We start from the raw sequence: 15,803 nt of genomic DNA on the forward strand, positions 1-15,803 counted from the left end.
TAGCACACATCATGTGTGACACATGTGCACACACACACACACACACACACACACACACACACACACACACACACACACACACACACACACACACACACACACACACACACACACACACACACACACACACCGAGTACTAAGTATAAGTAGCATATAGGGTACGGCTCTAAAAACATTAAATACTGCGGGAGCATTACACTAAACAAAGTTGGATTTGTACATTGCAGAAACGTAACATAACGTAAGTGTTCTTATTATTGTCCGTCTGGGTTTTATAATGCAGTGTGAGTCCGCTCCGCGATAGCCGATCTGCAAGCTCACAACGCGTTGCGCTGATTGACAGTGCACGTGCAGCAGCTACTGTATAAAATTATATTTAAGTAGGCAACTTTTTTGTGTGACGTCTGTGTGTTATTGACTTCTTGTTCCTTAATGTGCAGGTTTATCAGAGCGATATAGTGCAGCTGTGAGTGAGTAGGCCTATAGCTGCTGCTGCTGCGTCCGTGCACCAATAGAGCGACCGCGGCAGCGGCACGTATGCTTGAAATATTAAATAAAAATATGTTGGGCTTCCGGGCGTCCGTTTCTGGACTGTACCAACGGGCTTAGGGCCGGACGGTCCCTTAACTCCACGGGCCCCTATATTTTAGGCCCGTGCAGGGCTCTAGTGTGTGTGTGTGTGTGTGTGTGTGTGTGTGTGTGTGTGTGTGTGTGTGTGTGTGTGTGTGTGTGTGTGTGTGTGTGTGTGTGTGTGTGTGTGTGTGTGTGTGTGTGTGTGTGTGTGTGTGTGTGTGTCGCGTGTGCGTGTGCGTGCGAACTTCATGACAGTGGTGCAGCATTACATTGTATTTTGATTTGAAATAAATAATGATGAATAGATGTCTATACTGTTGCTTGTGTGTGTGTTATGCTATAGGGTTAGCTGGAACACACGCCCTGTATAATCTGTGGTGCGCATCTACAAGCTCCAAGTGTTGCGTCCACATGCAGCGCGTTGTGAGCTTGCAGATCGTCGGTGCCCCACTATAGAGAGATGGTAGGGTAGTGCCCAAGCCTATTCCTATATCTGTGGCTATATTAAAGGCCTTTTATGTGATCTCACATAATGTGCGAGTCAGAGCTAACGTTACTCAATGATCATTTGCGTCTGATTGATATCACAGCACAGCGTGTGCTGAGAGAGAGAGAGAGAGAGAGAGAGGGGGGGGGGGGGGTGTATGCTCCGTTCATTGGCTCTATATGCCGTGCGAGACAGGATGATTTTAAATAAATATGTCTGTCTCTGCGTCTCTAGAGCTATAACATATAGCACACATGTGTGCACATGTGATGTGTGTGCGCGCGCACACACACACACACACACACACACACACACACACACACACACACACACACACACACACACACACACACACACACACACGAGATTCTGACTAAAATAAACAGATCTACAAGCTTATAGTGTACCTTAGCGTACATACCAGCGTACTTACCGTTCAATAATAATTAGCATGTATTATTATTAACGAAAAACATAAATACTAGCCTACTATTTTATTGGTCTATAGTTGTTTGAAACAAAATGGTTGCTGCTTCTGATTAGTTACTAACTTTATTAGACCAATTTAAAATAGTATTAGATGTTTTTCGTTAATAATAACTTATGCTAATTATTACTGAACCATTTTAGATGTTTATATTTCACCAACAGGCATGATAATGCATTTATACTGGCAGAATAGGCCAGTGGCCACCGGCCGGCGCAGTACGGCACAATCACAGCTCAGTCCATTTTAATATCATAGCGCAATTCCATGTTTATATACATCTGCTGGTGGGGGGTGCTGCTATATGTTGATTGCCCATTTGTATAACACATTATATAATATAGGTGCTTGTATGGTGCGTGTATATAATAGGCCTACATTTAAATGACCACATTTAACACACACACACACACACACACACACACACACACACACACACACACACACCACACACACACACACACACACACACACACACACACACACACACACACTAGAGCCCTGCACGGGCCTAAAATATAGGGGCCCGTGGAGTTAAGGGACCGTCCGGCCCTAAGCCCGTTGGTACAGTCCAGAAACGGACGCCCGGAAGCCCAACATATTTTTATTTAATATTTCAAGCATACGTGCCGCTGCCGCGGTCGCTCTATTGGTGCACGGACGCAGCAGCAGCAGCTATAGGCCTACTCACTCACAGCTGCACTATATCGCTCTGATAAACCTGCACATTAAGGAACAAGAAGTCAATAACACACAGACGTCACACAAAAAAGTAGCCTACTTAAATATAATTTTATACAGTAGCTGCTGCACGTGCACTGTCAATCAGCGCAACGCGTTGTGAGCTTGCAGATCGGCTATCGCGGAGCGGACTCACACTGCATTATAAAACCCAGACGGACAATAATAAGAACACTTACGTTATGTTACGTTTCTGCAATGTACAAATCCAACTTTGTTTAGTGTAATGCTCCCGCAGTATTTAATGTTTTTAGAGCCGTACCCTATATGCTACTTATACTTAGTACTCGGTGTGTGTGTGTGTGTGTGTGTGTGTGTGTGTGTGTGTGTGTGTGTGTGTGTGTGTGTGTGTGTGTGTGTGTGTGTGTGTGTGTGTGTGTGTGTGTGTGTGTGTGTGTGTGTGTGCACATGTGTCACACATGATGTGTGCTACAGTATATATGTTATAGCTCTAGAGACGCAGAGACAGAGACATATTTATTTAAAATCATCCTGGCACAGGCCTATAGTCTATACTAGACAACGGCGTCAACCGTCAACTCCGCTGGTGGCAAAATAATAAGCCAATAATAATAAGTTGCGGGGCGGGTGCCTTAAAATATATAGGCTACTCTAAGGTGGGCACGCACCCACTGTCGTTATAGGAACCTTCTGCCCTTGCCTATAGAACTGCCCCCCCCCCCCTATCTGCCTATCTGCATGCGCTACGACGCAGAGAACGCAATGAGAACTCACTCTTTTACTTTACTTTAATAAAGTACTTGTAGTCTATATTATCCGCCTAAGGCAAGTCATTGAGACACAGACAGACAGACAGACAGACAGACAGACAGACAGACAGACAGACAGACAGACAGACAGACAGTCAATGCGCTATACGAGCGCGGTGAGCTTTGATGATCGGCTAAATTAATATAGCCGTGTATATAAATTAAATTCATATGTCCTTGTAGGTTATCTATTGTGTTGGCCAGGGTAGGTTATCTATTGTGTAGGCCAGCCCCCCCCCCCCCCCCCCCCCCCCAGAAGGACGATCGTAATCACATATTGCCTTGCGCTGTGCGTAAAATAGTAATTTTTTCAGTATGAGGCGATACGCAGCATCTACACAAAGTGCATAGGGGGACCCCCCGACCCCCCCCCCCTGCAAGGGTCCACATGGGGTGGGGGGAGGCACACAGATAGGAGCTCAGACGCTCACACACACACCCCCCCAGGGGTCCACAGACGCGGGTCGGGCCATCCCGTATGTAGGAGAGGAGCTGGTAGATCTGCTATTTTCGGTGGGCATGGGTGACAGCTCTGGAACGCAGGGTCGCCTGGGGACGGCGAAGGGCTCCACGGACCGGCAAGGTGCACGCGGTGGCCTGGCACACGTGCACACGTGCCAGGCCACAGGGCGCAGGGCGGACCGGCAAGGTGCACGCGGTGGGCGTAGGGCAGCGCAGGGCACCGCGCAGGGCACCGCGCACCGGGCATATAACAAAGTCAAACTATTACGTCGCAAACGGGTAGATATAGCCGCGACGAGTTCCGTTCTGTTGCGACGAGTCCACACACGCCACAACGAATTACCTTTTACGTCGAGAAGGGTAGATATAGCCGTGACGTGTCCCGTTCTGTCGCGACGTAAAAGAATAGTCAAACTACTAGGTCGCAAACGGGTAGATATAGCCGCGACGAGTCCGTTCTGCCGGGACGAATTGATATTTACGCCAGGACGTACTCGAATATACGTTGCGACGGAAAAATATACGTCGCGACGTACGTCGTGAAGGCATTTCGCTCCACCTGCATTTTTCTCCTCTACACCAAATGTCTTTGCTGAAAATAGCTGATCTAAAAGCTCACTGTGCACCACGACCGCCATATGTTGTGAGCTTGTAGATCAGATATTTTTTGACTGCGTCAGCATTGGTGGAAAGTATTAGTAACCAAGTAGGCTACACGCTACGTACTCAAGTACTGTACGTGATTTGAGGTATTTTTTTTTTTACTTGGAGTTACTGTATGTCCAATGCTCAGTACGTCTACTCCACTTAATCCCAGAGGCAAATGTTGTACTTTTATTTGAGAACTTCAGTTACTAGTTAACTTGTTTACGTAGATTTGGATTATTACAAAATGTGCATTAATTGCTCATTATCTGAGAGATCAGATCAATTAGCAGATCTACAAGCTCTCATGAGCTTGTAGATCTGCTCTTCGGAGGATTCATTTAATTGTATACATTTGAAAACGTCATCGGGACATTCAGAAGATTTGTACTTCTACTTTTGGCACTCTTGAACACCTTGAACCTGTCTTGTCAGGTTTTCTTTTAACTCCGGTATCGCAAACGACCTTCACGCAATCAAGGAGCGCTTCATTACAGGCGCGTCGCAGCATATTTCAGAGCGGCTAATCTCTGCTAATTCTCCATCTCATCACGCCATTTAGCACGCCGACTACCGAGAGGATGGAGCTCGGAAGGATGGAAAGAGATATCGCTCTGAAGTCGGTTAATTATGAGAAAGTGAGATGTTAATTGTGAAAGACAGGAGAGGTGCAAGGACGCACAGGAGTGGGCAATAGTGTGAGCAAAGCTAACTAGAGTATATATTTTTTTGGATAATCCAAGTTGTGTTATTTTTTGTATAATAACACAACTTTTTGTGTTTTTATATATTTTTTTAATAAATTAACACCCTACTTGATCATACTGCAGCATCACACACACACACACACACACACACACACACACACACACACACACACACACACACACACACAAAAAGCAGCAAAAGTAGCAGATCCACAATCTCGAACTTGTAGATCTGCAAAACGGACGTGTGTCACACTAAAACCAAGTATGGATCTGGGTCGGCATTCAAGCAATGGCACCTTTGTCCACCAGGTGGCAGTGATACGGTTAAAACCGGGACAGCATAATTATGGGCCATTTTAGATTTTTTTTCTTGGCTATACAAAGAAATTGCAGATCTACAAAAGCTCACAGCGCGTCACTTTGTGCCGCACTGCCAGCTTGTACATCTGCTCTTTTTGAACTAGTGATTTAGAAGGCATATTTTGTAGCATCGGCCTCATGCATCTTAAATAAATCAACAATTCACCCTGACACACTAAGCCTGAGTAACCTCAAAATCAATATGTGTGCGTGCGCACACACACAGACACACACACACACACACACACACACTCACTCTTGGCTATGCATTATTCATGTGGTTAGCGATAGGCATAAATGACTGCCTTGATTATAGAGAAGTTAGTACACAGCCCCCCCCCCCCCCCCCCCCCCTCTCTCTCTCTCTCTCTCTCTCTCTCTCTCTCTATGTTCTGCTCATGTATGTATGTGTCTCTAGTCGTAACATTTTCTTTTTGTCTGTCTGTCTGTCTGTCTGTCTGTCCGTCCGTCCGTCCTGTACAGTCAAGTCCCATTTGATCCACCATAATGCTTCTTTCACGCTGCGGTGGCCTGGTGTGTGCCCTCTCCAGCCCATTAGCAACTCTTCATGGCTAATTTGAACGCAATGAGACACATGAACTGTTCCCCCACGGCGACAACAAGCAACAAACACCTTCAGACACACCAAGCCTGCAGCCAAAGCCCACCTGAAAACATCTGGAAACATATCCATGACTTTTCTTTGATGCAGGGATAGTAGCCCCTGTGTGAATGCATAGGGAAACTAAAGACAGGCTCACTAACTAACTTGTAAAGGCTCATACATACTCCAGTTTTTGGTGATAGGTTATAAGAGTTGAGGCCATCATACTCGCGGTGATCCGGTGTCCATAACCCATTCTGACCTGAGATCAGATTCTAAAAAATGTCAGTCAAAAATAGCAGATCTACAAGCTCGTAGCGTGGGACAGTTGATTGAAGTGGCATGTACTGTACAGTCCAATCTGTATGGCGCAGCCTGTTAATAAAATATAACTTGTAATTGGGTGAGAACTTAAGATCCAGTAGAACTATAAGACAAGTCATTTCATGTTTGGTTGCGCTCGGGTCTTGTTTTCAGCATACAAGTGTAAGATCCAGCCATCATGACGCCATCAAGGCCCGCCAAAAAACACATTTTAGTCGACTAAATCAGCTGTAGATTCAGTCGACTAAAATCATATGATATTTGACCTACAGTACAAGCTCACAACTGTTGTGAGCTTGTCCGTGGAAAAATGTAGTCGACTATCATTTTTCGCCATAGTTTTAGTCGACAAAATCAACACAATAGAGGGTATGTGCATGCTTACAGTAAATGGCAAATCGAGTGGCAATAAAACAAACATGCAAAGTGAGTTTAACATTGTTTAATGCAATCAGATAGGACTTTTTTTTTAGGACTGTGTGTGTGTGTGTGTGTGTGTGTGTGTGCGTGTGTGCGTGTGTGTGTGTGTGTGTGTCTAAGATCAGTAATTACCGTCCTAATGAGACTTTTGTTACAGATGAGACAGCCAGTTTGGCAGGAAAACAACAAATGATACACTGCTAATTGAGAAGAAAAAAAAAAACGAGGCATTGCTTATAGACCGATTCACAGAGGGGTGCCCTGGGCGCGGCCATTACTGAGGTGTAATACATGGAGCAGGTGCTCCGTAGGCCAGGTGTAGCTAATCAGTGCTGCTGCACTTAATGGTACACCTCAGTAATGGCCGCACCCAGGAAACCCTCTGTGAATCGGTCTATAGACAGCGACATGAATGAGTACAGTGCAGTCAGTGTCCAGTACAACCGTATTGATGATATGTCGGAATCATCATTCTCAGAATCAGCTTCATCGTCAGATCACGGGTTTACAGAGGGAGAGAGCGACGTAAGGAAAGGAGAGGCAGAAATCCAAAATGTATATACATATTCATACTGTATGTGTGCGATGGATTCTAGGTGTTGTTCAGAGTCATGATGGTTTATACAGACTAGAGTGTGGATGTCGGGATACCAGATTGACAGATTGTATACTTGGTTGGTAATACTTGCAGTCTTGCTTTGATGGTGCATTTTAAAACATCCTCCCCAGCAAACTTTCCCCGCATGCAGTCGAAGTCCACGCCAATTGTGTTGTGGCTTGGGTCTGTTTGGTGCTAAGCAGGACCCTTCTAGGGTCTGTTTGGTGCTAAGCAGAACCCTTCTAGGGTCTGTTTGGTGCTAAGCAGAACCCTTCTAGCCCTTTCCTCCCTGGTGGGTCAGGGTAGCATCCACTATACCAGACTGGAGTCTGTAATTAACCCATCGGGAATGAGCACATTTTCGTTGTTTTTTTTGCCCATTTTTAGCTGGACTCATGTCCAAAGGCAGAGGTCGTTGTGATCTGGCCAATCAGACCAGACCCCGAAAGCCCTTGGCTTATTTGCGAGTCAAGTTTCCCAGAGTCTTTCCTCCTATATGAAGCCCAGGAAGTTATTCTGGTCTGCAGCAGCCAGGGTGACCTTCCTCCTCCTGCGCAGGTCCAGTAGGAGTGACGCGCCGACCGTTTCTCTGATGTGTAGCAGGCGGGTTAGACTATACAGTCGCCGCATGAATCCACTCCACATTTGGGACGGCCGAGTCCCCCTTCGCCATATGAACGGAAGGGTATAATGGCGTTATGCCATGGGGGCGTGGCCAGGGGCATAGTGGTGGGATTTAGCCGTATAATATTCGTGTACAGTAGCTGTGTTACGTAACAGCGGGCGGTGGCTCAAGGAAACGGCTGTTGTTCATGATGATATTGATTGCTTTTGCCGTACAACGTTGCCAAATAAGGCATGCCAGTTTGTCTCTGGAAACTTTGTTGCCGCACGGAGTGCCGGTTGTATCCTTTCGCGGACAAACCATATAGTTGCGCCTCAATCCAGGTTATAATTGAGTCGGGCGTAATATCCACTGGGTAGTCGTCACATTTACAAGGGAAACTTCTCACCATAATGTGTGCGTGTGTGTGTGTGTGTGTGTGTGTGTGTGCATGCACGCACGCACCAGTGTGCTAGCTCGTATGCGGGTTGATGCAAACTCCATTGGCTGCTGGAGAAAGCCATACTAATTCAGATACACGAGTTGTATTCCAAATGAGAACTGAGAAGATGAGGCTGCAGCCTCGCGGCAGCGCGTGGTGATTTCACACGTATTAGCTGACAGCTTGGGACAGTGCACTGTGTGTGTGTGTGTGTGTGTGTGTGTGTGTGTGTGTGTGTGTGTGTGTGTGTGTGTGTGTGTGTGTGTGTGTGTGTGTGTGTGTGTGTGTGTGTGTGTGTGTGTGTGTGTGTGTGTGTCTCTGACAGCTTGAGACAGTGCACTGTCACAACAACACCAAGGCACTGTCTGAGAAATGACACAGTCTGCTCGCTGCGCATAAAAGCTTCCCTGTGAAATGGGAACTGAGGACGGTTCCGCCTGCGTGCATGGATTAAAGTAAAATAAGAAATCTCACGACTCTAATGTCTGATTTGTGTATAACTAAAGAGCCACCCATCTATCTTTCTCTCTCTCTCTCACACACACACACACACGTAAATCAGCTATTTTCGGCAGACTTTTTTACAATTTAGGCCTTAAGCAGACACTTAAGTCACTACCCACAGTGACTTAAGTTATAATGAGCAAGGTACCACACACCTCAAAGGCAGAGAGCCAGCTGTGCAGAGCCTCAGTAGTCTAATAATAAGATCACAGGTAAACCAAGACTAAGAATATACTATCAAACAATGTGCTGTGTACATTGAAACAATAGGATACATAATTTAAGCAATGAGCCAAGCATGTCTATTGAGTGTCGAGGACTGAGCCCTGGGGTTCAACTAAGTGTTTAAGTGGTTAAAATCAATAACGGGTTTTAATTGAGACAACTTAAGTGCTGTACAGTAATTGTGTTTGTGTCTTGGGCTTGCTAAGTGCTTCAGTTTTTCTGACTACCAGTGAGATGAGTAAAAGATAGAGATGTCCCGATACTGTATCGGAAAAGTATCGGATCGGCCCCTTATTTGGTCATATTATCGGTTCATATCGGTATCGGCAAATATGCCAGTCTATAACCACAGATCCGACACAGGGTGGACACTATGGCAGGTAAATATAATGTTGGGGCATGATGTGGAGTTTGCTTTGGAGTTGCCCAAACTGCAAGTGCACATTTGAGTGAGGAGTCTGCTATAATCACAACACGAGATATATAGCTAGATAGCTATAAACACTATTCCCCGGTCGGTGGACTTCAAAATAAGATATTTTTTCTTTTCTATTTGTATTATTATACATATTATTCTCTGGTATCGGTATTCGGTATCGGTATCGGCTACCACAGAAATCGTGGTATCGGGATCGGATCGGAAACGCTCCATCCAGCTTGTAGATCTGCTGCTTTTGCTATGAAAAGTAACGGTTTTGGACATATGGGGTTTTCCACCCGACAGAGATGAAATGGAGTTTGCCGCACACACGCACGCACACACGCACGCACGCACACATGCACGCACGCACGCATGTATGCACGCACGCACATCAGTGTGTGTACTGGGGCGACTGTGGCTCAAGAGGTAGAGCAGGTCGTGAATGTAATGCACAATCTATGTAAAGAGCCTTGGATAAAGGCGCTATATAAATGCACCATTTACCATGTACTGCTCGTATGCAAGTAAATCACGGTTATTTTGCCTGGACAACAATACAGTATACACACAGAGATAGCACTGTACATACACACACACACACACTGTAGCATCTTTCATCTTATATTAGACAGTGTTTAAATTGATGTCCCCCCCCCTGTGGGGAATTGAACAATGCTATTTTCATTTTTCATACAGTTAGGTACCTCATGTTGTGATTTATGCAGGATATGAATAGCATTGTTTGTAGATCTATCTACTGTGTGACAGACCTTTCTTCAAAATGTCGTGGCGTGATATGTTATTATTACAAACAGAAAGGTGGGGTCCGGTCGGTCAGAGATCTAATCAATCATGAAATAAAAAAACCATGATAATATTTAACTGTATATGTAATAACTGTATTTAATAAATTGCACATACATACATACATACATACGATGAGTCTCATGTGGTCCAGATAACAATCAAAAATAATAAATAAAATCAAACATAGCCCAACACAATGAGGTCTCGGGTGGAAAAAACCTCATTATTTTTGAACGTTTTTTTTCTTCTTCAAAGAATAATAGATAATTAAATTGAGGAACTACTTTTTTGTTTTTGTTTTTCGGACATGGGAGGTTTTTCCGCCCGACAGCGCCGACGATGTTATGTCAAGTTGTCAATGTCGGCGTAGTGAAGTGTTATTATGTATGACGATCTGAACCAGGCGTTCATAATCTTGACCTTCTCTTTGTCCCTGTGTGTGTGTGTGTGTGTGTGTGTGTGTGTGTGTGTGTGTGTGTGTGTGTGTGTGTGTGTGTGTGTGTGTGTGTGTGTGTGTGTGTGTGCGTGTGCGCGTGTGTGTGTGCATGTGCGTGTGCGCAGACAGGAAAGCCTCCCATTGAGGATCTGTTCTCAGACTTGTGTGATGGAAGGCGTCTGTTGGAACTGCTGGAGGGACTGTCTGGACAGTCGCTGGTAAACACACACACACACACACACACACACACAAACACACACACACACATGTAAACACACACACACACACACACACACACACACATGAACACGCACACACATTCTAGTCTTAATCGAACTTGTATATCCATCTGTTTCTCTCTCTCCCTTCCTCCCTCTCTCCCTCTCTCTCTCTCTCACACCTTAATCGCGCTCTACACGGCTCTTTCCGTCTGTCATTTCCTCTGCTTCTCTCCTCTCCATCTCTCTTCTCCTCTCCTTCTCTCATACCAGTCTTCTCTATACCTCTCCCCTCCTTTGTTCTCTCCTTCTCTCCTCTTTAATACCAGGGGGGGCAGTCAGACAGATATTTAACCAGGGGGGCAGTCAGACAGATATTTACCCAGGGGGGGCAGTCAGACAGATATTTAACCAGGGGGGCAGTCAGACAGATATTTAACCAGGGGGGCAGTCAGACAGATATTTAACCAGGGGGGGCAGTCAGACAGATATTTAACCAGGGGGGCAGTCAGACAGATATTTAACCAGGGGGGGCAGTCAGACAGATATTTACCCAGGGGGGGCAGTCAGACAGATATTTAACCAGGGGGGCAGTCAGACAGATATTTAACCAGGGGGGGCAGTCAGACAGATATTTAACCAGGGGGGCAGTCAGACAGATATTTAACCAGGGGGGGCAGTCAGACAGATATTTAACCAGGGGGGGCAGTCAGACAGATATTTAACCAGGGGGGCAGTCAGACAGATATTTAACCAGGGGGGCAGTCAGACAGATATTTTACCAGGGGGGCAGTCAGACAGATATTTTGTGAAGCCACCAAGGAAATTGGGACTTCCTGAAAGTTCATATAATGGCCTGTTGTGGCGCTGTCATTGGGCCCAAAAAACCCCATAGCTCCATAGAGGTCCATGTATTTGGGCCCAACTTCACCTAGACTGTATTACCTTAATAAACATGGTCATTAATACTTTCTGCTTCCAGTCACTAGTTTAAAGTCTCATTTCTCATGTCATAATATTCTTTTTGGAAAATTATGGTCCCATTTATTAAAAAAATGACCATAAAGTTGCGTATGTTCTGAGGGGCGTGGCTACTGTTACAGTCTATGATCGGGAGCCACCCCCTGTTCGAGACAAAATAAAAACCAACGAAGAAGAAGGGGGGGAGTCCCGCCTCGTTGTCTGGGCCAGCCAATGGCCAGCTGGGCCCAAACGGAGCCAGCCAATGGCCAGCTGTGCCCAAACGGAGCCAGCCAATGGCCAGCTGGGCCCAAACGGATCTACAAAGATGGCGATTTACAGTTCAAGGACTGACAGGCTTCATTTTACGTCCATATAAGACCCGGAGAACGCTTTGTCCATATTTTTTACAGTCTATGGTTAATACAGCTCCTTCTCAAAAAATCGTGCAAAAGTTAATTTTATTCCGTAATATAATTTAAAAAAGTGAGTATATACTTTCATATATCCTCAATGCATTGCACATAAAGTGAAGTATTTTAGTTTTAATCGTTAGTTAGTTAGTTGATGATTATAATGGCATACAGCTCATGAAAATCTAAACAAATCTAAAATAAACATTTTCTTTTATATGGAGAAATGTCGACCATCTGAAAAGCATATTAATGTATGCAGTCAATACTTGGTTTGAGCTACAGTACTTTTGAACAATTAATTAATTTGTATTGGTGCGTCTTGTGTCTCACGCCGTAGTGAAATGAAAAAGGCGTTTTTCACACTGTTAGACCATATCCGTGGTCATCATAATGGGCATACCTAACAATGGATGCCAAGAAAATGGGCAAATTCTCATTTCTGTGTGTTTTTATATCAACAGTCCATAGCAATATATTTTTAATTACTTCCTGAAAACGAAAACGTGCTGCGTGATGACGTGTAGAGATACACATCGATAAAAGCCAATAGAAATGAAGCTCACCCGTTTAATTCCCCATATCGGCGCATCCGTGCAGCACAGCTGCTACTGATTACAGAAATCCTCCATTTTTATTCCCATTCAAGACAGTGTATTACTCGGTTTCAACTTAATCATCACGCTAAAATATGTATCTGAAAACATTATAGGGTAGAAATAAGCCACATAACAGTAACATAACAGGCCAACTATCTGACTTGTAAACAAACACATACCACGCTGCTGAATATAGCATAGATACCGTCCCTAACTACCGTCCCATCGCCTGAAGGGATGCGACGCTCTGATTGGCTCAGAAACTTCGGACCGGTGTTTCATGTTGAAACCGTCTGAAACGTCAAAATAAATTGATCACCATTTCCTTTTCCCTACACCTTTAACAATACAACCTAGAGAATCTCTGTGGGGTTCAGGTCAGGCCAGTTGGCTGCTAAGCTATGGACAGTAATACCATAGTCAGTACACCAATTACTACAGTAGTAGTTATGTCGCTGTGTGGGCAGGTGCCAAATCAAGCTGGAATGGAAAATCAGTATCTCCATAAAGCAAAGTGCTCTAAAATATCCTGATAGATGGCCGTGTTGACTCTGGACTCCTTCCTTCCTTCCTTCATTCCTTCCTTACTTCCTTACTTCCTTCCTTCCTTCCTTCCTTCCTTCATTAATGCGTCTTCTCCTCTTTTTCTCCTTTCCTATCCTTCTATCACCCTTTGTCTGAAAGGCTACCAATGTCAACTGTGTATGATTCTATCTCTTCTGTTTTGTAAGGTGACACACACGCACGCACACACACACACACACACACACACACACACACACACACACACACACTTATTCAAACGTATTCAAATGTGCTGCGACGTTTTTGGAATGGCTGCCCCTGAGCAAGGTCTGCATCTCTATAATCTGTGTGTGTGTGTGTGTGTGTGTGTGTGTGTGTGTGTGTGTGTGTGTGTGTGTGTGTGTGTGTGTGTGTGTGTGTGTGTGTGTGTGTGTGTGTGTGTGTGTGTGTGTGTGTGTGTGTGTGTGTGTGTGTGTGTGTGTGCATGCGTGCGTGCGTTTAGGTGAAGTTGGAGAGAGGCGTCACGCGCGTTCACTCGCTTAACAATGTCAACCGTGCTCTGCAGATCCTGCAGAAGAACAACGTAAGACACACACACACGCACACACACACGCACGCAGACATCCCTGCATCTCCAATATAATAATTATACTTTAGCACATTGCTTATGGGGCATGGATTAACTTTGTGGTAATGTATTCTAGATAAAGAGGCTGTCTGTCTGTCTGTCTGTCTGTCTGTCTGTCTGTCTGTCTGTCTGTCTGTCTGTCTGTCTGTCTGTCTGTCTGTCTGTCTGTCTGTCGCCCAAAACAACCTGTCTTGAAAACTACTTGCTGCAGCAAATGTTAAATGGTGCATTCATTTACATAGCGCTTTACATAGATTGTGCATTACATTGACCCATTCACACACACATCCATACACCGAGAAACCATGCAAGGCACCAACCTGCGCTCAGGGGGAGCAATTATGGGCCCAGAGATACCTCTGGGAGAGCCCGTTATGGGCCCAGAGATACCTCTGGGAGAGCCCGTTATGGGCCCAGAGATACCTCTGGGAGAGCCCGGGATCTTTTTTTACAACTTGGCTTGATCTGCACTGTTTATTTTCATCAAGCTCCGACGTCGTGCTTTAACATCATCTTGTTCCTGAGATGTGGCCGTCTCTGAGAGACGCAGTGACGCCGTGTGTGCCCTCCCTCTCCATTCCATCTGCTTGTGTTTGTATAGTCGCTCAGAGAGAGGGCTTTGTCCTCAGCCAACCTTTGTACAGTACACGGTACTGTACGTATAGCAGACAGATTGTGGCTTTTAGAACAACATGCTGTAAATCACGAGCGCATTCTGAGTGTCTGACCATCTTGGTTGGGCTAGTTATAACCCATTTTGACCTGGGAACGATTCTATAAATGTCTTCTAAATCCTGACAGCTTTCTGAAAAAGCTCTGTTTCTATGTCAGTTGTTCTTTGATTTTTCAACAGTGGCGCGCTACGAGCTTCTGCTATTTTTCAATAGTCCAAAATGGGTTAAAAATATTGGAGCTTGCAGGGAAAAAATATATAAAATATATATATAAAAACAGCCACTGCCAAAGTTCTTCTGAGGTCATTTTGTTCTACTTCAGTGGGTTTCCAATCCCATTTTCCAGTGGAGAGAAAAAAAGTAAAGTATTGACAGCGAGGAGATCCAAGACTGCTTAAACAGGGCCTGAAGGTCCGGGAGGGAATTTGGTGAACTTGGAGAAGAGTTCAATTTGGTTCCTCAGGCTATATAGTGAAAAGGCTGATCTACAAGCTCCCAGCGTGTTGCACTATCCCTTAAACACACTAAAACATGATCATCAGGTCTTATTGTTATATAAGGAGGTATAATCTTTTCAAAATAGTGTACAGTATTTGTTAAAATGTTGTTTTTATGTGGGCACGGCCACCAGTTAATTAAGTATGCCTGGTTTGCCTGGTGGGTGGTGATGGGTGGTGATCCACCTGAACTGAAGCCGCACCCACAGCTGTAGTTGTATGATAAAGGGGGAGGGGTTAGGGGAGGGGCTGATAGTGTGGTGTCACTATGGGCGCGTTCGGAAATGCGCCCTGAACGCACTGGTGTGCTCTCTTGTCGTTCGTTTATTCAGTGCACTCAGTGCGTTGTCGTTCGAAAATCCAGTGCGCAGCGCACCGGGTGTGCCGAGTGCACGCACTGAGCAACCCTACCCTCAGGGTAGGGTTGCTCAGTGTGAATGGTGTGTTGTAACTGGTCGTTCGTAAATAAGGCACACTGAACGCACTCTGTGACGTCACCGCCCACCACACTCAACAAACTGACCACATTCCCGGTGCGCATAGCCGAACGCGCCCATAATTACCGTTTATTTCATTGGCCCGTTTGACTGTCAAGGGTTCAGCCTCCAGGAAGAAACCCTAAATACAAAGTTAATACACCATTGCACATAAAAACGACTCCAGTGCCCA

The 15,803-nt window shown here is 45.2% G+C and overlaps 1 protein-coding gene across 4 annotated transcripts in view; it reads left to right on the forward strand.

Moving 5' to 3' along the window:
• The window catches only part of dmd (dystrophin), a 441,564-nt gene that overhangs the window by 132,759 nt on the left and 293,002 nt on the right, over nt 1–15,803 (forward strand). For all 4 annotated transcript variants that reach the window (XM_083758765.1, XM_083758766.1, XM_083758767.1 and 1 more), the window contains exons 3-4: nt 10,746–10,838; nt 13,838–13,918. In XM_083758765.1, coding sequence (XP_083614891.1) covers nt 10,746–10,838; nt 13,838–13,918 — 174 coding nt within the window. The remainder of the gene's footprint in view (nt 1–10,745; nt 10,839–13,837; nt 13,919–15,803) is intronic.

Source organism: Protomyctophum parallelum (genome assembly GCF_964188405.1).
Source record: "Protomyctophum parallelum genome assembly, chromosome: 23".
NCBI classification, from domain to species: Eukaryota; Metazoa; Chordata; class Actinopteri; order Myctophiformes; family Myctophidae; genus Protomyctophum; species Protomyctophum parallelum.